The 25,248-nt window shown below is 36.3% G+C and overlaps 2 protein-coding genes across 9 annotated transcripts in view; one reads left to right on the top strand and one right to left on the bottom strand.

Moving 5' to 3' along the window:
- Positions 1-22,283, top strand: part of ptprz1b (protein tyrosine phosphatase receptor type Z1b) — a 33,472-nt gene extending 11,189 nt beyond the window's left edge. The window contains exons 3-30 of one of the 8 annotated variants that reach the window (XM_043236819.1): positions 5,257-5,436; positions 5,913-6,064; positions 6,586-6,681; positions 6,776-6,842; positions 6,932-7,089; positions 9,084-9,234; positions 10,724-10,908; positions 11,063-11,189; positions 11,368-11,420; positions 11,525-12,011; positions 14,253-14,397; positions 14,572-14,663; positions 15,052-15,137; positions 15,434-15,454; positions 15,645-15,741; positions 15,832-15,914; positions 16,052-16,186; positions 16,497-16,631; positions 16,834-16,988; positions 17,403-17,538; positions 17,647-17,793; positions 17,863-17,956; positions 18,764-18,837; positions 18,920-19,048; positions 19,146-19,295; positions 20,441-20,583; positions 20,658-20,793; positions 21,355-22,283. In XM_043236819.1, coding sequence (XP_043092754.1) covers positions 5,257-5,436; positions 5,913-6,064; positions 6,586-6,681; positions 6,776-6,842; positions 6,932-7,089; positions 9,084-9,234; positions 10,724-10,908; positions 11,063-11,189; positions 11,368-11,420; positions 11,525-12,011; positions 14,253-14,397; positions 14,572-14,663; positions 15,052-15,137; positions 15,434-15,454; positions 15,645-15,741; positions 15,832-15,914; positions 16,052-16,186; positions 16,497-16,631; positions 16,834-16,988; positions 17,403-17,538; positions 17,647-17,793; positions 17,863-17,956; positions 18,764-18,837; positions 18,920-19,048; positions 19,146-19,295; positions 20,441-20,583; positions 20,658-20,793; positions 21,355-21,489 — 3,749 coding nt within the window. In that variant the 3' untranslated portion in view covers positions 21,490-22,283. Of the gene's footprint in view, positions 1-5,256; positions 5,437-5,912; positions 6,065-6,585; positions 6,682-6,775; positions 6,843-6,931; positions 7,090-9,083; positions 9,235-10,723; positions 10,909-11,062; positions 11,190-11,367; positions 11,421-11,524; positions 12,012-14,252; positions 14,398-14,571; positions 14,664-15,048; positions 15,138-15,433; positions 15,455-15,644; positions 15,742-15,831; positions 15,915-16,051; positions 16,187-16,496; positions 16,632-16,824; positions 16,989-17,402; positions 17,539-17,646; positions 17,794-17,862; positions 17,957-18,763; positions 18,838-18,919; positions 19,049-19,145; positions 19,296-20,440; positions 20,584-20,657; positions 20,794-21,354 lie in introns of all 8 variants that reach the window. The other 7 variants (XM_043236818.1, XM_043236817.1, XM_043236816.1 and 4 more) reach the window with 7 other exon arrangements.
- Positions 22,284-22,727: 444 nt separating this feature from the next.
- On the bottom strand, positions 22,728-23,912 carry ndufa5 (NADH:ubiquinone oxidoreductase subunit A5). The gene is made up of 5 exons (XM_043236823.1): positions 23,842-23,912; positions 23,389-23,433; positions 23,144-23,260; positions 22,971-23,036; positions 22,728-22,895 (listed from the first exon to the last, which is right to left on the bottom strand). The coding sequence occupies exons 1-5, from the start codon at positions 23,860-23,862 to the stop codon at positions 22,794-22,796; spliced, it is 351 nt and encodes a 116-aa protein (XP_043092758.1). The 5' UTR covers positions 23,863-23,912; the 3' UTR covers positions 22,728-22,793.
- Between the last annotated feature and the right edge of the window lie 1,336 nt (positions 23,913-25,248).

Here is a 25,248-nt window from a genome sequence, read left to right as displayed (position 1 = left end):
GGCTTGTGGCTTTTAAATGAGGCCGGAGGACGCTTAGAAAATGATTTTGCGATTTTCAAATGTAATAAAAAAAAATTCAGTTTTCAATAAAACAGCAAAAATGTACCCGGAAAAGGGACCAAAACTGAGTCACTCACTAACGGGAAAATCATCAAAACAAACGTGACGTTACGTTTCCAGATGGAGCCAGTGACTGATGAGATGAATCATGGTAAATGAACATCAGTGAAAATGTAAAATGAATCATCCGACACTATCCTTAAACTAGTGGCATACACCGTACAACTAAAATAACATTAGAATTAAAATATTTTTTTAAAGGACATTTAATGTCTTGTTTATTTACAATTTGTTTACAAGTATAATAAAAAAATATATATGATAATAATTATATTAATTATTATAATTTCAAATGAATATATTTTATTACAATTCATTTCATAGGTGTGTTTCGATAATAACAATTTATAACAAAATTGTATTATTATTATTATTATTATTATTATTTATTTATTTATTTTTATAAAGAAATTGGGCAAACCTTGTTTTTAATTTATGTGATTACAACATGCGCAATGAATGTGAATAAATAAAATATAGCTATTTCGTAATAACAATGTAAAGAAGAAGTTACAAAATAATTTATAAATAGTAAAAATAGTATATAAAAATATTATGCTTGATCTAAATGCTTGAAATAAATGCTTGATCTAGTACTTCGGTACTCCATAGTTGCTTGATTTAGATTATATTGAAAATGGTTAAAGTGTAACTTTTTATTTTGTTTGTAAAGCACTTTACTGAACCCATGTTTCAAATCAGCTTCATGGCAACATCATGTCCATAAGATGATCACTGCTGTTAAACCTGCATTGAGTCGAATCTGTCTTGTGAAATCTTGTTTGTCTGACTGGAGTAGTGTGTGTGTGTGTGTGTGTGTGTGTGTTCAGTGAGTCGAAACTAAATGAATTAACATGTGAAAGAAGACTCTTGGTTGTGAGGCCCAGCACAGACCTGTGGAGAAAGAGAACGAAACACGTTCCTCTGTTTTAACTCTGATTGTTTCAGTAAACCTCTCTCTCCACAAACAAAAGTGGTCAAGCTTGAATGCTAATTTGTTCATAGACTCGGGTTCTTCAGCTGACAGTCACACAGTGACTCCGTAACGCTTCACATTCCCTCCTGATGTGTGGGAAATGTCTGTTTTTGGTTTGTTTTATTCGTCTTTTTATTATGCACTAATTGTGAATTAAAAACCAACAGATATCGTGGTCCTCCAGTCCGGTCTCCCGGTCAAATGAGCAATATCCCATGAATTATTCCACAGCATGTTGTTTTTCTCTCCAGATCCTCGCTGACAAACTTTATTTTCTCCCCTTTTCTTCACTTCTAATCCGTATTAGCATCCATTACTGTGGGAACATTTAGGCAAATGTAACAGTCCGGATAGCTTTTAGAGTGAAAATTAAAGAGATCATTTCTAATTACACATTTTTTTAATATATATATATATATATATATAGTTTTCAATAAAATAAAATGAATAAATAAATAATAAATGCAGATTTTCATTTAGAAATTGCTAGTAAATGTGTTTGTTGAAAATGTTAAATATGCAAATATGAAGTATTATGATACTCATATTATAGTATATATAAAAATGTGTAACACTAAATTTTAAATGCATTTATTATTAATATATTTCTATATTATATTTCTAAATATATGAGAGAGCAATGTATTTAAATGAATAAATGGCACTGCTTTCCATTTAGAAATCGCTAGTTATTGAAATTTTAAAATATATGAATATTACCCTAATATAATATTCAAATATCATATTTAATATTGCATATACTGTATAATGTATATCTTAAAAATAGAAAATTAAAAATACAGCCTTATAAAATGATGATATGTTTTTTTATATCATTTTAAACACTGTTTTATCATATTTAAATATTTCAAAAATAAATATTTTAGAAATAGCTAGTAAAATTCAATTTCAACAGAATTTCAAATAACAGGCAGTGCTAGTATTTCTTTTTTGTTATATTTACTTTTTTTTTTTTTTACATTTCACGGGAAAAGCAAAATGCCAGAATGGCTCGTATTGGAGAAAAATTTTAAATGTACTGATGTATATTTAATCTACCAGTTATGTGCTTATGTGGAGCGTTTCGAATCATTTATGAGGCTCGCTTTGGATCAGCAAGCAGCTGTCTATGCAGGCAGGAAAGAGCTGGACTGCTCACTTGGTTTTGGGACGGCGTTCTTACACGATCGCATGTCAGTGCCCCGTCGAGTGTTTTCCAGAGCCCAGGGGTGTGCGATTGGTGCGGCTGTCCATCTGCTGCCTCCGTCCTCGGCTGCACCTCTGCTTTACTGCTCGGGATCTCTTATTCATGAGAGACGCCGAAGACGTGATGTAGGTGCAAACGTGTTTCTCTACAGGCTTGAAGTGTAAAACAGGAAATCACTGATCGATCGCTTTGTTGTCGTGGAAACGAGTCCACAAGTTACTCAAGCTACATCCTACAGCGGCTGGTCTATTTAAAAAAATAACAAAAAATTAATTAAGCTAAAATAATTAATTTATTAAACAATTTTGATATCACACTATTAAATATTTTTTATTAAAATATTTTAAAATTATATTATGACCTAATATTTAGTTGATGACCATCAGAGAATAGCTGCTCCTTTATGAGCACGAGTTAGATTCACGCGGGTTGTTCGCTCCACTTCTCGTTTGCCGACTTTCTTTCACGGAAACTGTTGTGGATAATTGGCTGGTGTAATCAAACTGAATGTCGGTGTGGATCGGGGTGTCATTATGGAGGGGGAGGAATCTGCAACAACCGTTTGCGTCTGTGATTGTTCTCACATTCGTTCCCATGCGCCATCATCCTGCGGCTTGCTTCAAAGGCCAGAGAGCATCCTACCTGTTATTGCAGCCTTCGATCGTGAGTGATCTGACCTTACATGCTGTTAGAAAAATAGAAATATTCAAAATGTCAGAGTGGCCCAGAGGTCTCAAAATCCTTGAAATTACTTCAGGCTCTGCGTTTATGCCACGTCCGCAGACTAGGTTACCATAGCAGCAGCGCTTCTCTTTGATTACAGCATATCTGTGTGTGTGTGTGTGTGGCAAGCCGTTTTAATCCTCAAAATGTTTGGTATGTATTTTCATGCTAATAAATGTCTAATAAAAAAGTAGTATCATAATAAATAGGTGGTGTTAAAGAGTTTTGTAAAAAGTTGCTGCTGAATAATTGCTAATAGCTAATGAATAAACACTAGTTGCTAATAAATAAGTACTGTGGTGGCAAAGGACCAGCATAAACCAGCTTAAACCAACCTCCCAGCTTCAAAGCATACCCAAACAGCATATTCTGTTTTTTCAGCAGGGAAAGGATGAATAAGCATTAGTAGCTTAGCAGTAGTGCTGGTGAAAAATCACTAGTGAATACATGCTAGCAGCTAAACAATAACAGTAAAAGTGCTAGTAGCTAATAAATAACCTCTAGTAGCTAATGAATAAAAGGTGTCAGAGTTTTACTACCTCTAGTGTTCACTTCTTTTAGAAACTGCAGTGATATCTACTTATTGGTGCCATGAGACCAGGTGGAAAAATAGACGCTAGCACAGCATTAAATATTAAAACAGCCTGCCATATTGTGTGTCTGTTGGATCCAGATGCGCACTGCTGTATCCTGACAGACTCGTAGCTCAAAACACTGTCTTCCTGTTGAATGTGGATTCATCAATCAGGCTAACAGCCTACGTTTGTCGATATTAAGTAGCTCACGGATATGGTTCTGCTGTCCTCACACGGCGGACGTGATCCTGTATAGCCTGTTAGGGATATATTAATTATGTCGTAGCTTAAGAGGGTGAGGAATTGCCACCCAGGAGCTGAAAGCGAAATCGCTGAAAATGTACACACGCTAATAGTCCTTCCAGGGAACATTAGAGCTGATAATTCAGATCTAGCGTCTTAAAGACACGTCCTCCGGGACACTTTAAATCAGCTGTGTTTATATGTGTGTGTGTGAGCTTGTTCAGTGACGTGTGACCCGTTGCCATCTGCTCTGTGAGTTTATCATCTGCCGAAGTCAGTGTGATATATCATAGCGCTCGGTTTATTTGTTCAACACCACTGCAAGTGGTATTATTCTGCTCTGATCAGCACTGACTCTTCATATGCCGTGCCATGTGCTTGCGTTTGCTGCCATATGCCATTGGTTTACATTTTTGGCCTTTTTATTAGAAGTGTAAAAATAGGATCAAGAAAATGCAGTGCAAAATGCAAAATGCAGTGAATCCAAGGCATATGCTTTAATGAAGCCCATAAAATAAATCTAACGTTTTTAACTATTGATTTTTGCTTCTTTATAAGATATATAATGCAGAAAAGCCTTCTATCTGCATTTTTGAGCTTAAAATTGTAATGAAATTGTTGTTGATATGCAACGTCTAACATTGTGATATTCTATATATTATCTAGCTAAAAGTTTTGTTTTAATATAATTACCATATTTATTCCATATTTCATTTTTTTAAAGATGTGAAAAATTTAAAAATAGTAATCACACACAGATATACACACGTATACACACACACATATAACATAAATTCTAAAAACATGCATATTATACAACATTATATTTATATGTTAGTGTAATATTTACACGTCTATAATTTTAAAAAAAATCAATATAATTTTTTTGTTATTTTGTATTTGGGTTTTTTTTGTGAATAGCTGCTCTTTGTATGTTATATATTTTTATTTAAAAATATTTAATAAATACATTTTACATATTCCTTTAAAACGAATGTTTAAAAATATTACTAATATGAAAATATATGAATGTAAATCGAATGTTATTATTATAACTGAATAATGTTTTTTTAAAAATAAAAGTTGTTTTTGTGAATAGCTGCTCTTTGTATTTCGTAAAACTACTTTTTACAGCATTTCTGTTTTAATCTCATAGCAACCGACAGACTTTATGCAATATTTCTGCTTTGATAAATATTACGTATTCCTTAATTTAATAAATAAAATAATAAATGAACTTGAATGCGAACTTCTCCTCATGCATTTCTTAAAACGAACCCAAAAATCGATATAAATTCAGGTCAATATTTGGTGCATTAATTAAGAAAGCGTATCTTTACCCGACTTGCTTCCAGATTCTGACAAATTGCTTTTATAAGTAGCTAAAAGCGTCTGCTGTTGTTTCTTCACAGGGGCTCTTAACCAGAAGCACTGGGCGAAGAAATATCCGGTGTGTGGCAATGCCAGACAGTCTCCCATCGACATCAGTGAGGAGTTCACTCAGGTCAGGGTTCAGTACCAGAACCTGCAGCTGGAGAACTGGGACCAACCCACCTCTGAATCCAGCACCATCACCAACGACGGCAAAACAGGTCTGTGCCGCTTCCGCATGCGATGAAGTGCAGATGAAACGTGTCTGGCATTTAAATTCCCTCTTTTAAACCGGCATTTAGAGAAATTACACCGACATATTAACTCCCCGGAGCGACGGCCTGAGATGAGCGCAATTACAACCTGAGATTAATCGCTGGCCGACTAATGGAGCTGCTGAAGAATCAATTCTACCGGTGTTTCTTTCTCACCCCTGTGAATGGCAGCTGGTCATCTTTTAGAGGGTCTGTGCTTTTACAGGAGCGCGGGAGAAAAGCTGGCGCCCAATCTTTTGTTCTGATTTGACGCTGTGAGAGTGAGGGATTATCGCAGCACAAAAGGCAAAGCTTAAAACGAATCTTTTATCAGAGATATGAAATATGAGCAATTAGGCGCGTTGAATGAAGAACACAATTGCCCGTCAAGCGGCCCTTGAGTTTGTGTGTGTGTGTGTGTGTGTGTGTGTCATGTTTCTCAGTGGTAATCAGTCCGAGCGGTCAGTACTTCATAAGCGGAGGTGGGCTCAGAGCCAGGTTTAAAGTGGGCAGGATCACGTTCCATTGGGGCCGGTGTAACGCCACTTCAGACGGATCTGAACACAGTCTCAATGGAAACAGGTTCCCCCTGGAGGTAAAGTTCACCATAAATCACTCTCTGAAAGATTGAAGATAATGATGGCGATGCATTCAACTGTATTTAACATTTAACCACAACAATTGGACATAACGAGAAGTTTAAGGGAACCTATTCCGTGTGGAATTATTATTATTTACCTCCGCTACTCTGTATCAAGAACGATTACAAATAAATAAATAAATAATAAAATTTATCATTACCGAGATATGTAATTTAAAAATACGAACAAAAAAATTATTTGTCGTTTTTTACATTTTATGTAATGGTTAGTGCTATACCAATGTTATGATTTAAAAAACGTTCAAAAATAATTAATAAATAATAATAAAATAAATTATTATTTAACTCATTATAAATTATTCTTTGATTTTATTATATTATATCTCATTACTGGGATGAATAATTAATAATTAATTAATAAGCAAATAATAAATAAAAGTGATTTTATGATTTTATGTCGACTTTAAGCCAAATTCACACAAATGGAATAGACTGAGACTGTCTCTCTCTCACAGATGCAGATCTTTTGTTTCGATGACGAGGAGTTTGAATCCATGGACGAGGCAATAAGTAGCGGAGGAAAGCTTACTGCTGTAGCTGTCCTTTTCGAGGTGATTTTTTTCGTCCAGCCACCATCAAACACATCTGTATATTAACTCATATCTGCAACCCTTTTATCATAACGACCTCTGCTCCGTTTCTTAGGCCAGCATTGAAGACAACCAGGACTATGCAGCCATCATTGAAGGGGTAAACAGTGTGAGCCGATTTGGTAAATGCTTTTTTTATAAGATTACATCCACAAAACTTTGAACTATTTCAAACTGCAGTAACGAAACCCCAAACATGCTTGTATTGAAGGTAAAAGCAGCCCTCTGGAAGCGTTTTCTCTGCTGGCTCTTCTTCCTCAGTCCACCGAAAAATACTTCACGTACAACGGCTCGCTCACCGCGCCGCCCTGCTCCGAGAACGTGGAGTGGATCGTGTTTAAAAACGCCGTGGCCATCTCAGAAACCCAGGTCAGGACATGTGAACGGCTCCGTAGAACTGCTCCTGGAAAGTTATGACATTTGACGCGTAGATAGAGGACAGTCTGAACATTTAACACAAACTTGGAGTGTCAAACTCTCTATCTAGTAGCACCACCAACAGATCCAATAACTCCTCATCAAATGGCGTTATGCACAGCCGGATCTGAGAACGTATTCTTTTAAAAGAGCCATTATATTGATTATTAGAACCCAATCTAGCCTGTTATGTCTTTTAATAAGTGTTTCAGCCGTGCATTGATTTCAGTATACAATATGCATACGTCATATTTGGTGACCAAATACACATTAGTTTAATTTATGTCATGTTATGACTTCAGAACAATATTAATATGCCGGGATGTTTGAAAACCACCGCATCTGAACGTCAGCGTCACACATATCCAGCTTCATATCTGTGTGTTTTCAGACGGCAGGTTTGTTCGGTAGCTCATGAGTGCAGAGATGATCTTGAGAGGCGAGGAGCTCTGCTTTGAATCCTCTTCAACAAAACAGTTCAAACCTGTGCGAAAGGAAGTTGAAATGAAACGGTTGCATCAACAAACGCCTTTTTTATATCAGTTTTGCATTTGTTAACACTATCAGGGTTAGCATTGCTGCCGCTGGCATTATTGCGTGTGTGTGTGTGTGTGAGAAACCCCTCTCCTAAAAATGTAGCATAGTGAGTTCATCCCTGACAGCCCCTTTAAGCTATTCTCAAGCAAATGGAGGCGTGCATTAATATTTGAGCTGGCCACAGCCCGACGTGTGGATCAGAGATAAGCCCTGGATGTCAACAACACAGCTTCTCTCATCCAGCTGCACTTTAAAGCTCAGTTTTCAGATGCGAGGAGGTTTTTTTGTCATGCGGGCGTGTTGCTATTTTTTCTCTGCCCCTGTGCCTGATCCACTTTAAGCACAGACTGTTTCTTGAGCATGAAATTTTGATGTGTGCGAAGTACAGGCACGCTGAAGTAAAGCTGATGAAACTTTAGTGCTGGGTCATTGTATTGTCTAAACTCATTACTGACCCTCAACTGCACAAGTTCACTCATACATACAAAGCTGTTCACACTCATTTAGCTCAGTTTAGAGGCAATCACTATAAACAAAAAAAAGATAAATAAATGAACTTGTTAGTAATCTATCTATCTGTATGTCTGTCTGTGTCTGTTCATCTGTTCGTCTGTGTCTATCTGTCCTAACTCACTAGTTATTATAACCGAACTAGCCAGTCATCATCCAAAAACAAGTTGCATTTGGCCACAATAACTGTACATTATTACAGTATACATTGTTACATATACAGTATACATACTTATCTATTTTATTTTTATATAAATTATATATTTTATATATATATATATATATATATATATATATATATATATATATATATATATATGTAAATGTTTTATATTAAAAAAATATATATATATATATATATATATATATATATATATATATATATATATATATATATATATATATTTTAATTGTTTTCATAAAAGAAAAAAAAAAAAAAAATATATATATATATATATAATTTTTTATGAAAACAATTAAAATGTGTAGTTAATATTTTTATAAATTGTAAATTTAATGTTGTGCGAAAAATATATGTATTATTCATATTTAATATTATTTAAACATTTACCCTATTTACAGAATAGAGGTATACTAAATGATGTTAAATGATAATTAAATTATCTTTTTAATATGTTTTATTTACATTTTTAAATACAAAAATCAGTATTTTATTTTTAGTTGCTATTTAAAAATATTTAGCAAAATGTAACTACTATTTATTTATTGTACTTTTTATAATAATAATAATTATTATTATTATAGTAATTATTAATTTTATTAGTAGCAGTATAGTAGTGTTTTCTATATGCCTAGTTATTTATTTAAGAACATGTGATTGTAATGAAACTGTAAGCAGGGTTTAATGTAGACTGCATCATGTTTTGTCGTATTTGTAGTTGGAGGTGTTCTGTGAGGTGATGACCATACAACAGGCTGGATACGTCATGCTGACCGACTACCTGCAGAACAACTACAGAGAACAACAGCAGCAGTTCATGGGACAAGTGTTCTCGTCCTACACCGGCACAGAGGAAGTTCCTGCTCCCAGTACGCAAACCACACACACGCACACACACACACACACACGCACACAGTATAAAATAATGATCTGAGAGCAGTGAGAGGTCAGACCTCCTTCTTTGACCGTGGACACACATGCGTTGCTCTTTTTAAAACCCTGCAGCGAGCGTGTGTTGCTAGGTAACCCTACTTTGGCGCTTTTCCAAGAAAACAAATGCGCCAATTCTGTTTCAAACAGAGCTGATTGAAGCGGTTTTGTAAGTTATTGCTATTCGACTGAAGTTATGGCTCTGAATTAGAACACAGTGTTCTGTAATAACATGATATTTTCTCAGACGGTGTGTTATATTGTGTAAAATTGTACAGTTTAATGGCTTAATCTTGCTTTCCCTCCCAAGGAATTAAGCTAAAATTGCTTAGTAGTTTACTTCTGCTTACTTAAAATTAGTTTTTTTAAAATGAAATTCAAAATCAAAATCTAGAAATACTTTTTCACGAAGCTGGGCAATAATTAAATCACGATTAATCACATCCAAAATAAAAGGTTTTTACGCGCATAATATATGTATGTGGATTATGTATATATAAATACGTGCAATTATGTTTTTATATCAAAAAATTTATATATACACAATATATGTATATATGAATATAAATGTTTACATGTAAATATTTTCCAAATGTGTGTGTGTGTGCCTCTTTATATATACATAAAAAAAAATACACAGCACACACACTTAAATTATATAAACAAAAACTATTTTTCAAAAGAAATTTAGATTTGTTTATTGATTTATATTTTTAAAACATAAAATTTAGTAGTATATGTAGTGGATAAAGTAGTATATATTTTATTTTATTTTAAAATGTTTTTATTTCTATATTATTTAATTATTTAGATAAAATGTAACTGTAATCTTTTAGCAATTATTACTATATCTTCTTTATATTTTTTGTTAAAAATAAATAAAAGGTATCAAAATATTTTTTTAAATATTTTTTTAAAATATCAGATGTTTCATTGAACGTCGCAAAATTATGTTCCTTTGTGAATATTTTATATTCATATTAAAGCTGCGATTAATTGCATTCCAAAGGTTTTTCTTTACATAATACATATGTGTAATGTGTTTATTTATTATGTATGTATAAATACAAACACATGCGTGTATATATTTAAGAGAAACATGTTATGTTTAGAAAAAATAAATATATTAATATAAAATAAGAAAGTAATGTAAATGTATGTACATGTAAACGTTTTCAAGATATATACTGTATATGTGTGTCTTTATATATGCATAATAAATATACACAGAACACACACACATATATATATATTATGTTAAAAAAATTTAATATTAAAATATTTATACATATTATTTAATAATATTAGATTTTATATAATTAAACTAATATAGGTTATATTATGTTTTACAAAATTCTTCGTATTATTAATCATATATATGTTTTGATATCGTTCATTTAAGATTCAATTATCTGTGGCTGTGTTCAGTGTGCAGCTCTGAGCCTCAGAACGTGCAGGCGGACTCTCAGAACTACACGGGTATGGTGGTGACGTGGGAAAGGCCGCGGGCCGTCTACGACACCACCATAGAGCGCTACTCCGTCACCTACCAGAGACTGCAGGGCAGAGAGCCGCCGAAGCAGCAGTACCTCACCGACGGGGACCAGGACGTGGTGAGCGCTTTTAGACTTAACGCGACTGTGATGAGTGAAGAGCAGCAGGGACGTTTCCCTCGGCGCCGTAAGACGATCGCTGAGGGTTCGAGGTTAGACTGGTCCTGATGTTAAGAAACAGGTGCCGCGGTGTAACGCCGTCTTGTTTTTCCAGGGGGCCATTATCCATCATCTGCTGGCCAACAGCAGCTATGTCGTCCAGGTGGTGGCGCTCTGCACCAATGGCTTGACGGGAAAAATGAGCGACCAGGTTATTGTGGACATGCCTCTCGAAGACCCTGGTAACCTCACAAAAATATCGGAAATGTCTGACATATATATATATATATATACACACATGCAAAATATCTAAAATGTAAACATTTCTGCTTTTGGTTAAAATATCATTTTATCAGTTTGTGTGTTATCCATGAATATTAATTTCTTTGTAATTTACCAATATTTTCTTTGATCCTGAAGTAAATGAGCCCGACCTCTTTGGTGATTTAATAGAATCAGAGGAATATAATGAGGTGAGGTTTTTCTTTATATAATCTACATTCAGAAGCAAGATCATAAACTTAAAGCGTCATGATTTTAACATGACAACATGGTTTTCATCGTGTTTGGTTTTCAGGAAACATCTCCACCTGCTTCCAAACCTCCGCCCGGCCGAAACCTCATCCTTGATTCTGGGAGCTCCATCTCCATCACCACGGCGACGGACCAACCGGGCTTCCTCTTCCCCGTCATCAGAACCACCCCCGTCACAGTCCGCCGGAAGATGACAGAGGAGTCTTCGCTATCGTGGTCACCGGAGCAAAACAAGAGCAGGAACCAGACCAGACGGCCACCGAGCAGACTCCTTCCCGACGACAGCGGCCCGCTTCCTCACGGCAACATACTGGTCACGGACGTCTACTATGAAGACAGCACCACGAAAAGCGCTCCGGCTCAAGATCAGGACCAAAAAACCTCAACCGCGACTCCCCAAATATCAAGCAGCACCACTAAATCTGAATCGAACACAACCGCAGCGGCTAACGCTAGCACCGCTAGCTCTGGATCTGCCTTATCAGCATCTATGAAGATCATTTCTCAGACCACTCAGCCTCTGTTTAATGGTAAGAATGCCTTTTTTGGGGAGTTTGCTCAATCGAAATCTCACTAAATACTAACTTGCTTGCGGGAAAAATGACACATTTGTTCTGGAAATGACTAGCAGTAGTACTTGGGTAGTTTAGCGATTAGAGTTTTCCTCTGCTTCGTTAAAGTCATCCTTGTGAAAAACAAGTACACTTTTTCTTAACTGAATGCATGGCATGTTAACTGCAGTAAAACTATTTGGCTACACTCTGCAATAAGGTTCATTAGTCAACATTAGTTAACAACATTAGTTAACGAGAACTAAGAATGAACAATACTTCACACACATGCATGTATATATTTGAGAATTATTTTTTTTTAATATAGATTAACAATATTAATTTATTTACAATGAAAATCAAATCTGCAACTCCTGGTTGGGAATCACTGTTTTAAAGGGACAGTTCGCCCAAAAATAAAACTTTCATTGCCTTCATTTACTCACTCTCATGTCGTTCCAAACCTGTGTGACTTTCTTTCCTCTGCCAAACACAAAAGAAGATGTTCTGAAGAATGAATGTCGGCGATCAAACAGTTGGCGGTAGCCATTGACTTCCATAGTATGGAGAAAAATACTATGTAACATTTGTGTTCGGCTACATCGAACATTTGGTGTTCGCCATAAGACAGAAACTCACACAGGTTTTGTAGATCATGTATTTCGTTCAGAAACGTTCAGGTGATGGTTGAGCAGTTGTTACCGTATTTATGGACTTAATAGGTTTTAATGCACCTGCTGGGCTCTCTCTTCTCGGCCGGTTTGCTCGCTCTTCAGATATCGAACGCGGTGGTGGTTCTTCTCTTGCTCCTGTGCTTCTTCATCTTGCGCATGGTGATGGCGCCCCCTTGGCGGTGGCTTTAGGTATAGCGAGACAAACGTAGATTAATTCGGCTGGTTTTGATGCTTCCAAACGCTTCTTTCCCCCGCTATAAACCGCTCTTTAGCAGAGAAGTCTTAACTCTCTAGACGTGTTTGTTACAGCCACATCGTTCAGTAGCCACATGGTTCACAAAGCCTCTAAAGTCTTCTCAACCACTCTTTTGGAGGAGGGCTCTGCTCAGCTTCCTTCTTCAAGAGAGTTTAGTGGGTCGGGGGCCGCCATCTTCCTGGAGGAGCTCGACCGGGAATGGGAGCTTGACCAAACCCAGTCGACTCTCAAAGACTCCCGCCTGAGCTTCGGCGGTAGATCTGAAGATGAAAACCGTGAGGGACTGTCCTCCACTTTCTACTTTGAGAGCGAGCGAGAGGCGGCCACCACCAGAGAGCCAGAGAAGCGGGAGTTTCTGTCGTGGGTGACCTGGTCAGCTGAGTCTGGCTCCGGTCAAGGAGGGTCAGTGAGCTCTCAGGGCCATGATAGTCCCATACAGCTCGTAATTCCTCAACTCACTCTCAGAGAGTCAGAGGAAGACCAGAGCGCAGGTAAAACTCGCACGCGACGTCAAAGCAGCATTTGGAGAGCGAAAAAAATGACTTCTTGTGTAATTCTTGATCATTTCACAGCGGTTTGATTCACAAATATGGCAATGACACCGCAAATAAATGATTTTGTGTATGCATTCGTAAATCAAAATTAATTTGCATAAGAAGCAACATAAGGTTAAATCTTGTTTTAATGTAATCAATAGTTTTTATGTTTTATATTTATTTATGTTTTACATGTAATTTATTTTTAATTATTGTTTTTCTTTATTATATAAGAAAAATAGATTTTATCAGACTATTATAGTGAACTGAAAACCAAATAAAAATATAACTTAAATTTAAAACATTAACTGAAATAAAATATGTTAACTTAATATACTAAAATAACATTAAATTAATTAATTAAAATAAATATACATATTTAAATATATATATATATAAAAAAAAAATACAAAATACAAAATACAAAAATACACACAAATTATTATTTTTTTTAATTCTAAAGTTAATTTTGATTCACAATGTTGATTAAATTTTTTAAAATTCTGTAAATGTATCTTGATTTAGGAATGTTTTTATATTTTACTGAAAAACAAGATAAAAATACATGTAGTGCATAGATTTACGAAATGATTTAAGATTATGAAATATTGCAGTCAGTGTGGGTTTTTATCGAGGCGAAGCACATTAAACGCTTTTACGTCTCTTGATGAGCTAGCAGTTGGATTATTTGGTCTCCTTGAATGGATCGAGTATTGTGTTTATCAGTGAGTTGTGCTCCTGTTCCCCCGATCAGAGGCGAGCAACAGCAGTCCGGAGTCCCGTGTGGGGATGGTAGGAGGCACAGAGAAGGAGAAGAGGACGGTTGTTCCTCTGGCTGTGGTTTCCACTCTCACTGTCCTGTGTCTGCTGGTGCTGGTGGGCATCCTCATCTACTGGAGGTACAAGATCTTCACACACACACACACAGTACAGTATGTCAGGGTTTGAAGTTTTTACGACAACCCACGGTTCTCACTTTTGTGTTGCGTGCGTGCATTTTACTTTACTTGACTTTTTAGTTTTTAGGTCCCTTTGTTTGGATTAAATTCTCTTTGCTGTATTTCATGCTTCAGAAGGTGTTTTCAAACGGCACAGTTTTATGTAGAAGACAACATTTCAGGCCGAGCCATATCAGCCCCGTCAACACCTCTTCTTCTGCCTACAGGTAAAAAATATTATTTATATTAATATTTTCCATTCACGTTTTACTTACTTTATTTATTTAATGCCTTGCCATTTATTTTATGGCTTATCGTTTTAATTGTTTATCGTTTTAATTTATATTTTTATCGTATGCTTATCATTTGTTATGTTTTTCTTTCATGCCTTTATTTTTTTATTTATTTCATGCTTATTATTTAGTTTGCTTGTTTGATTCAATATCAGTTAAAATAGTGTTTATTTATTTTCATGTCTTGCCATTCATTCATTCATTCATTCGTTTAATGCCTTGTCGTTTATTCATTCAATATGGTTTGACATTTATTTCACGCCTTATTAGCTATTTATTATTTATACATATTTCAATTTATGTTCGTTCTGTTTGTCAGCAGAGGACAACGAAGCTCTCCCCGTAAAGGAATTTGTAAAACACGTTGCTGATCTTCACACAAATCACACGTTCTCCAAAGAATTTGAGGTACTTATGCTTTTTTTTAGCTCTCCTTACTCTCTAAACTTAAACATTGCGCATTTCTATGTAATACACACCTATAAAATAGCGTTTAAATGTCATAAGTTCATGATATTGAGTGCAAAGTGGCAGCATGTAGAGGGGTGATGTTCAGGCATCTGCATGGACACCCACACAGGGTCTAAACCCGTCTGTAGCATGAAAACACATGCAAACGTGCCTCGTGTACCTGCACTGGCGCCTCTCTGTTTGTCCCGGACTTTCATTGTGCCTTTCTGCATTCTCACCCCCTCCCTTATTAGATCTTGAAAGAGTCTTACGAGGTAAGACACATCTCCCTTTGTTTCAGTGTTACTTGTTCTTTTGCACTGTTGTTATTATTCTGTTCATTGTGCTGACGTGTCAGTGTTGCTCTTTGCATGGTCAGTATGCACGATAAAGTCTAATAGTTTTGGTAAAACTCGTTATTTGAGTCGCTTCGTCAGTGACGGGATGAAACGTTTTTTTTTCTAGGAGATCCAGGGCTGTACGTTGGACATCGGCATCACCACAGACAGCTCCAACCATCCAGATAATAAGAGCAAGAACAGATACATTAACATCCTGGCCTGTATGAGATGTTATATCACTTATCTTAACAGAATAATAGGCGCGTTTATGAATAAAAAAGATGACTGATATGATGTTTTCGTGCTCTCAGATGATCACAGCCGAGTTAAACTCTCGCAAAACTCTGACAAAGATGGAAAAACGGGGGACTACATTAATGCCAACTATGTTGATGTAAGTGTAGTTTTTTAGCAGCAGTGTACTCTTAGGAAAAAAAAAGATCAGTTAATGCCAGATGCTTGGTTTATAAATTGGTCTGTCGTTGTTGTTGGTAGAAACAATCATGATCTGATTATAATGATTGTCTTTAGGGCTACAATCAGCCGAAAGCATATATAGCCGCCCAGGGTCCACTGAAGGGCAGTCTGGAAGACTTCTGGAGGATGATATGGGAGCAGAACGTGGGTGTGATTGTCATGATCACTAACCTGGTGGAGAAGGGCCGGGTAATGCTTTCATCACTCTTAGATTAGATTAAAAATAAAGGTTACTCTCAAAGCAATGCTACTGAAGAACCATTTTTGGCTCCCCAAAGAACCTTTCAGTCAACAGTTCACAAATGGACCGTTTTTTTGTAGTGTGAAGAACCTTTTTCCACTATATAGAAAGTTTCTTGGATGGTGAAGGTTCTTTTTGGAACCATCAGCGCCACTAAAGAAGTGTATTAATATACATGCACGATATTATCTATAACAACAAAACAGTGTTCAGGTGAGATTCCTAATTATATTTACACCGTGTGTGTGTGTCAAACAGAGAAAATGTGATCAGTATTGGCCCTTGGAAAATCAGGAGGACTATGGATGCTTCCTAGTCACGCTGAAGAGCACCAGAACTCTAGCCTACTTCACACAGAGGACGTTCACTTTGAGGAACGTTAACGTCAAGAAGGTCAGTAACTAAGTCACAGAAATTCCATTCGGAATGGAATCTATATGAAATGGAATGTTCTCTTCAGGTTGCTAAGCAAAAGAACGTTTTTGAAACCTTTTTTATGACCTAATGGATATGTTAGGACATAAAAAATGTTTTGTTGTTTGTTAGCTGGGTTGTCTGTTTTCATCACTGTCTTTCCCTCCGTCAGGGCTCACAGAAGGGCCGCAGTCAAGAGAGGACGGTGCTTCACTTTCATTACACTCAGTGGCCCGACATGGGCGTCCCAGAATACACTCTGCCCCTGCTGTCGTTTGTGCGGGCGTCCTCACAGGCCAGGACGAATGATATGGGGCCTGTGGTGGTGCACTGCAGGTAGATCTCAGTATAAATGATAAAGCATGAAGTAATTAGGGTGACATCTTTACGGTCATCAATTCGACAGCACTGACACTATTAGATGAGAACAAAAACCTGAACTAAACTGAGCTGATAATGACAACATTTTCTTAGTTTAATGACTGATGAATTGCAAGATGCTCAGAATTAAAAAAAAACCCCAAAAACTGAGATACAAACTTTAATTCTGAGAAAAAATAGAAAATAGCAAGATGTAAGTGTTAGTTATTTGACCAATTTTAATCAACATTGGAACAATTTTAATAAGTGCACTATTCCCACTGCTGAATTAGTATTAAATACAGCGCCATATAAATAAAAGTCACTTGTAAGCATTTCTAATGAATCAAGTTGTGGTTTTTGAACATGTTTGAGTTGTGTGATTTCCAGTGCCGGTGTGGGCAGAACAGGAACCTACATAGTGATCGACAGCATGCTGAAGCAGATAAAGGAGGAGAGTACAGTGAACATCATGGGGTTCCTCAAACACATCCGGACCCAGAGGAACTATCTGGTGCAGACTGAGGTTTGAGAACAGATTTTACTTCAAAACACACCTTAGGCTGTCGCGTCACGCGTACCGTGAAACCTCCATCGTGTGTGTGCGTGTGTGTGTGTGTGTGTGTTCGAGCAGGAGCAGTACGTCTTCATCCATGACGCTCTAGTGGAGGCCATCAGGAGCAAAGAGACTCTGGTCTCATCCAGTCACATTCACACATACGTGTCTGATCTTCTCACGCCGGGACCTTCAGGAAAGACCCGTCTGGAAAAACAGTTTAAGGTGAGGTCAGGTTTTGTGATAAACAATATCACTCCGAGCCAATCGTTAATCTTTTCTTTTGTTCTGCAGCTGGTCGGTCAGAGCTTTGCAAAGCAGAGCGACTACACAGTGGCTTTGAAGGAGTGCAATGCATCTAAAAACAGGACGTCTTGTCTTATGCCTGGTAAGGGTGCAATATAAATTCATTCTAAAAATGTATTTATTAATAATATTTCAGTTATTATTTATTTACGTACATGCAAAATTTTATTGTATACAAAGAGAAATGGTGAACTTTTGCTTTGAATAAAAGCGTTCACCAAAAGCATAAAATTGTTCATGTAAAATGTTTTCATCATTTTAAATATCAATAATAAATAATTTATGTATCATGTACTTATATACATACATAAACATATATACTTTATATAATTATATTTTGTTATTTATTTGATCATAAATATAATTGATTGTTATTTTTTCCTAATAAATGTATATTATTTATTAATATCATAATCACTTGCATAAATGTATAAAAATGAAAAGGCAAGCTGTAATTGATTACTTAGTTTATTTATTAAGTATATTATATTCATATTCTTTATTATAAATACATACAGTAATATGTATTTTATATTAATACATTTATATAGTATTACAGTAATATATAAATTGATTTTTTTTTTTAATGTATTTGTTTTATGTAGATATTTAAACATAAATATTCAGTATTATTTATATATAATAGTGACTGTTAAAATCATTCTATTCTGTTATAGTAAAATGTTTATAAATATTCAATATTGCATTTATTAAATCTATATGTATTATTATTTTTTTATGTTATATATATTCATATACATAAATATATAAAACGTTTTCCTGGTTTCTTCCAAGAATTGTATTCAGATTCTAATCAGAATAACAAGATCTTTAGTTTTGTGAAGTGTAAAGGCTGATCTTCCTCACACGTGCTCCATCTGTGCTTCAGTGGAGAGGTCAAGGGTCAGCCTGTCTACCGGACCTGGGGAATCATCAGACTACATCAATGCCTCTTATTTAATGGTGAGAGTCTTACTCTGACGGTCTGCATCAGTCCCCAGAAGTTAGATTCCAAGGTGATTCAATGAGTGACTGCTGTTTACAGGGGTACCATCAGAGCCGTGAGTTTATCGTTACCCAGAATCCTCTGCCAAACACCACACAGGACTTCTGGAGGATGATCTGGGATCACAACGCACAGATCATAGTTGCTCTGCCAGATACACAGAGTGCGGTGAGTCACACACACACACACACACACACACACACACATAAAGTTCTGCACGCATCTGTATGTAACACCCGAGCCCTGTGCTTTCTGACCGTCACAGAGCAGAGAGGGAGAGTGTGTGTACTGGCCCGCTAAAGATCAGCCAATCAGCTGCGAGACCTTCACTGTGACCTTCAGAGGCGAGGACAAACTGTGCCTGTCCAATGAGGAGTCACTCGTGGTGCACGACTTCATTTTGGAGGCCCTGAAGGTGAGTAAAACTTATTTCGTTTATGTAGCCAGTATTTCTGGCTGGTCGGCTGGAATCTCACAAAGCCCCTCAAGAACATGTTTGGGTCATATTTCACCACAAAATAAACAAGATTGTATATATTCACAGGTGTATATTGAATCAAAATTAAGTTATTGACATTGACATTTTTTTCATTGCAGTATCATTTTTATGATATTTAAATGTAATTTACAACTCAATACAGGAATTATTTTAGTACAGTAGTTTTTCCTATATTACAGCAATGTAGTATATAAATGTTAATCACTTACAAGAATAATTTCAAAATATAAGAACAAACTGTAAACTGCTGTAATTGATTACTTAGTTTATTGATTATACATATTCTGTATTATAAATACATACAGTAATATGTAATTTATATTTATACATTATTTATATAGTATTACAGTAATATATAAATAATTACCTAATAATTAATACATTTATCTCTATGTAAATGTTTTTGTTGACTGTGTTTTATTTTTTTGTTTTATGTAGATATTTAAACATAAATATTCAGTATCCTAAGAGTAACTGTTAAAATAATTATACTCAGATGTTCATAAATAGTGCTGCCAGACAGTCACATCTAAAATAAATGTTTATTATGTAAACCATAGGTTATATTATGTATATATAAATACAAACACATGCATATATATATTTTTAAGAAAAATGTAATGTGCACTAGAAAAAAAACTAAATTAATATAGCGGTAATATTTGCACTACTTTTTAGTTTTAAATAGAAATGTTTCATTTACCCTATTACATTATTGAGACGCTAATGAGAATCACTAAATGGCCAGAAAAAAATTCATCTTACGGCAATTTGTAATATTGTAAAATATTAATTAAAAATAATTATAATTATAATTACTTTTTATATGATTCACTTATCGTATAAATTCAGAATATTTACTATTATTAAAATATCACTGTGTATAATTGTGTAAATGTAAAATAATAAAAAACTAATTAGCGGCACTAAAATAGGCACTTTCGATTTTCAATGTTTTTGTGACATTCACACTAAAACAAATCTAAGCATTCAAGATTTTTGCCTTTAAACTGGTCTTTGTACAAACTGAAGCATCTAAGAAAAGTGTCTGTGTTGGACAGGACGACTATGTGCTGGAGGTCCGGCAGTACCTGAGCCCTCGCTGGCCGAACCCCGACAGTCCTATCAGCAACTCCTTTGAGCTCGTCAACACGATCCGAGAAGAGAGCTCGCGCCGAGAGGGGCCCGTCATCATCCACGACGGGTAGAGTCTCGCAGCATTACTCCACGAGCGACCGCCGTAGAGGAGTGTGTGATTTCCTCGCTGTGTGTGTGCAGGTCTGGAGGGACGAGTGCCGCTCTGCTCTGTTCACTGAGCGCCCTGGTTAACCAGCTGGACGAGGAGAACGCCGTGGACGTCTACCAGACCGCCAGAATGATCAACCTCATGAGACCCGGCGTCTTTAATGACGTTGTAAGATCGGCGAAATATTACAAAGAGTCGAACGTGCTTAAGATGTCGATGAGTTTGTTTCTTCGTCAGATTTTGGAGAAGTGTATGCTGTGCAGTGAATGGGTGCCGTCAGAACGAGAAAACATCACAAATAATGTACATCAGATAATGTCTCGTGGAGTGAAAGAAACAAATCTGTCGTTTAATGTCTGGTTAATATACGACTCCTTTATTCGTAATATTGCTTTCTCCAGTGAAAAAGTCTACTCCACTCAATCAGAAGAGAAGTCTGCACAAATACAAGCAAAAACAGTTTATGTATTTTGACGTGGGACTTTTATTTCTGCCAAAAACATTTTTTTTTTACAAAAACAGCCTTTTCTGCTTCAGAAGATGTTAACTGATGGACTGGAGTGTTTTGTATTGCGGTGTTTTTATCGGCCGTTTGGACTCCCCTTCTGACGGCACCCATTCACTGCAGAGCAAAGCGGCGACGCTTCTCCAAATCTGACGAAGGAACAAGCTCTTGTGGCGAGTACATTTTTACGTTGTGTAAACCTTTCCCGTGACTTCCTCCCGCAGGATCAGTATCAGTTCCTCTACAAAGCGATCCTGAGCTTGGTGAGCACCAAGGAGGATGAGAAGGCTCTTCATTACTCGGAAAACAACGGCACGGTTCCCGCCAACCCTTCAGAAAGCCTGGAGTCTCTGATGTAGCCACACAGAGCACCGTCACCCTTCACCCAAGGAAATGTACATTGAATCAAGAGAAAGTCATTTTTAGCTGCACGGACTACGTGGGTTACAGGACATACCGTCATTTGGTCTTTTATTGTGCCTTTTTGTTACCTTTGTACTTTAAAACGCTTTGATATAATATTATTGTTGTAACTAATGCCAAAATTTCTACTCTTTGGAAAAGCAGCGACCGCTGTGTTGCTGGTGATGTTTTAGGTTTAGTCAGACGTAACTGTTGAAGAAATATTTATAAGTAGCAGGGCAGATGATTTCATACGGTATCTATTTTGGGGGTAATAAAAAAATCTTAGATATAAAGCGTTCTTGAATGTAGCCTCATAGTAAAGAGAGAGGTGTGCTTCTAATATATAAAACCACCGGCCACACCAACAGACCAAAACAGTTTATATGACTAGCATCTTTTTTTTTTACTATGTTTGTTATTGTAGCAATTCAGTGTTTTGTTGTAGAAATTCCACGATTTTTTTTAATTGTAGAATTTATTTTTTTTTAAATTAACTTAGTTGTCATGTTGTAACAGACATTTACGTACAACTCTTAATTTGTAATAATCCTACTGCATCCTTCTAGATTTAGATCATCTCTGCGCCGTTTCGTAACCACCATTCAGTTATTTATCTCCAATATTTATCGACTTTTATTTAAATTGTCTAATCGTTTAGGCCTTTTGTCAAGCATTAACACAGGATGTACTTGGATACAAGAAAGAAAGCACAATAAAAATGAACGGAAAGGAATTTACATGCACATCATCTCTTCTGGTGTTTGTCATTTCTTAACAGGTTCCAAACTGCTTAACCACAAAATGTAAGCGAATTGAAATTTTTTGCGCAAAAGTGTCTCCATGTAACATCCTTAATAACTGCAGCTCTTATAAAAGTGAAGGTTTAGAGACTAAATTCGATAAAACATGTTAAACCAAAAGCATACGATTTAAAAATATGCATATTTTGATCTAAAATATGTCTGTTTTGTGTGATCTTAACATTTTAAACGGTGTTTCAGAATTCTTGCGTGTTATACGTTGAGTCAAGTTTCTTTCTTGCTGCCTGTTTAAGTCACAGGCAACGACGTAAGGGCCAGGTTTCGCAAACGAAGCATGGTTAAATTATTATATTTAAGTGGCTGAGAAGTTGAGACGATTCAAACATGCATTTTAGGCTGGGTCTAGTTTAATATCTAAGAAAATGCGCAACTTAAATGGACAACGTTCGCCGATTTATTATTTAATATAAATGTATGTACACGAGCATGATGAGGCTTCAGATGGGCCATTTCCACTGGTTTGCCGGAGCTTCCTCTACGAGAGGCTCCCACGGTTTCCATTTGCTCATCTTCCTGGACAAAGCCAGCTCGGCCTCGGCCTGCAGACACACCAGACGGTACAGTATTCACTTCCTGTAAAATGTACTGTAAAAGACGATCGGAGGACTTCTCACCTGTGAAATGACCTCCTCAATCTGTCCACAGCTGATCTTCTCTTCAAGCTTCTCCACGTCCGGCTCCTTTATTGCACAAAAGCGACATGCATGCATGCATGCATACAAACCAATTCAATTTCTTTTTACGATGACAATTAAATCCACGGTGAAGTATATTTGCAATATCTTACAGATTTGACGTGGTTGAACCTCTCGGTGATCAGCTGCTCCGTGTATTTCCGGTAGGCAGCATCCTGAGGCATAGTCTGTAGAGAGCCCAGGATCTTTGTGTACAGAGCGTGAAGACGCTTCGGGAGAGAAAGCCACAGTTTAACAGCTGGCAGACATAATGCACAACTCCTCTAACTTCCGCAAGAGACAAACACTACACATAGACGGCATTCAAATTAGAATGAATCAAAATCAAAACACTCACCTCATGTGGATTGCTGGAGACAGCAAGGCCAACCAAGCCTGTGGTCTGAAAATAAGACCGTCAAGAACGTTATTCTTTAACGAAGCCGTCAAAACAAGACCATTCGACATTTAATCACTAATACTTCATTAAACGACAAGGTCACAGCCGTGCTACAAAAGACATGTACAGCTCGATTCCCCAGAAAGACATTAAACCATCAAACAGATCGCTTGCATCACTACAAACGCTTATTTTCTGCGGGTTGGCGATAATTCAGGTTTCGCTACGCTTGTCATCATAATCGACCAAAACAAAGAACGCCACAAGCCTTTATTCACAAAAAAACCCCACTGAGGACAACCGCAAAAAAAGGCGGATATATTTTATCGCCCTGTTATTTTGACACTGGCTTATTTTACAGTCGAATATCAATAGGTTTTAGGAATATATTTCCATGACCTCCGCACATACCTTCTTGATCAGACCAGCCATGTCTGCCTAGATGCGACTCAACAACGCAACTTCCGTCGCCTGAGTGTGACGTCTGTGACTAGCAGGTAATAGCATTATTAAACGTTAAGGTCTCATAACTTTCCCTCTTTCTTTACTATGTTCTCATTTATATATATATATATATATATATATATATATATATATATATATATATATATATATATATATAGCATATTAGGAATATATTTAGCCCTCTTAAAATGTAATTCGTCTCGCTAAATAATAATAATAATAATAATAATAATAATAATAATAGTGTTATTTTTCATATATTTCCCGCCCGAAACGTGTCATTTCTACACAGAGGAAAATCTTGTTTCTGGTTATTCAGCACTGATCATAACTTTTTATATTCCGATATTCTGAGAGAAATTATATCCTAAAATGGATACATTTATATCTTTGATTGGTTTTGTTTACTTCACGTGACACCTGTTCATTTTGTCAACAACGTGACACGTCATTACATTACATCATTACTGTATGCATCAATATGGTTGTATTATTGAGTTTTTGTAAACGCAAGGCTCCTGCCGGCTGCACCTCTAATCTGGATTGTGTTTGAAACACATGAGTCCTGTATTCATGGGTCTGTGGACGGAATCCACGATTTGATCTGTTATTTGTACAAAACGTTTATTTCCTATTGCTTGTCGTGTCCCAGAGCGGACAGTTTCCTGCAGTGTTTAATAAGAGCCTGTCCAGATGTGTTCTTCCTCCGCTCCAGCAGGCGGCGCAGGCGGCCTTCAGCTTCGGTCTGAGCCTCGCTTCCTCGCTGCTTTCACGACACGACGCTGGATGACAGTCACAACAACCACACGCTTAGATTATTTACTCGTAAAAGCGCTCAATCTCACCAAACGGCTGCAAACGAATGAAAACCGCTGGACTCGACTCAAGTAACTTCACGTGTCGATCACTAGTTCACTAGACACTCATGTGTCATAGAAGTTTTAAAAGTGGAGGAGGTGTTTAGTTGTTTGTTACTGCACAGCTGTGTTCAGTCTCTGGATAATAGTGTACACTGTACTGTTACCTATCTGTTAGATGGACTCAACTTTGGAGAAAAGTGCTATGAAGTATAATATACTCTTCGATATATATATATATATATATATATATATATATATATATATATATATATATATATATATATATATATACAGGGTGCGATTTGTGAAAAAAGTACAGAGAGTGGATACTTTTAAAAAGTTTCCTTTTCTCTCGAGAGTAAGGTTAATTATAAGCTAAAGTGATCTATCAACAACTCGCATGATAAACCCGTCTTTTTAGGCAAGTAATGTCATGAAATGTTTTTAATGCGACGGAAAATGTATCAACGGAGCTTTTTGAAACTCAGTCAGT

This window comes from Puntigrus tetrazona, chromosome 4 (genome assembly GCF_018831695.1).
Source record: "Puntigrus tetrazona isolate hp1 chromosome 4, ASM1883169v1, whole genome shotgun sequence".
NCBI lineage: Eukaryota > Metazoa > Chordata > Actinopteri > Cypriniformes > Cyprinidae > Puntigrus > Puntigrus tetrazona.
Note: the sequence above shows the minus strand (reverse complement) of the source record. Positions and strands in the feature narration are given on the sequence as shown.

Excerpts from the sequence above, each read along its gene's own strand:
- ndufa5 (XM_043236823.1), bottom strand. The coding sequence starts at position 23,862 with ATGGCTGGTCTGATCAAGAAG. Across the intron at positions 23,434-23,841 it reads TGGCTGGTCTGATCAAGAAG|ACCACAGGCTTGGTTGGCCT; the intron begins GTATGTGCGGAG and ends TCTTATTTTCAG. Across the intron at positions 23,261-23,388 it reads TCTCCAGCAATCCACATGAG|CGTCTTCACGCTCTGTACAC; the intron begins GTGAGTGTTTTG and ends TCTCTCCCGAAG.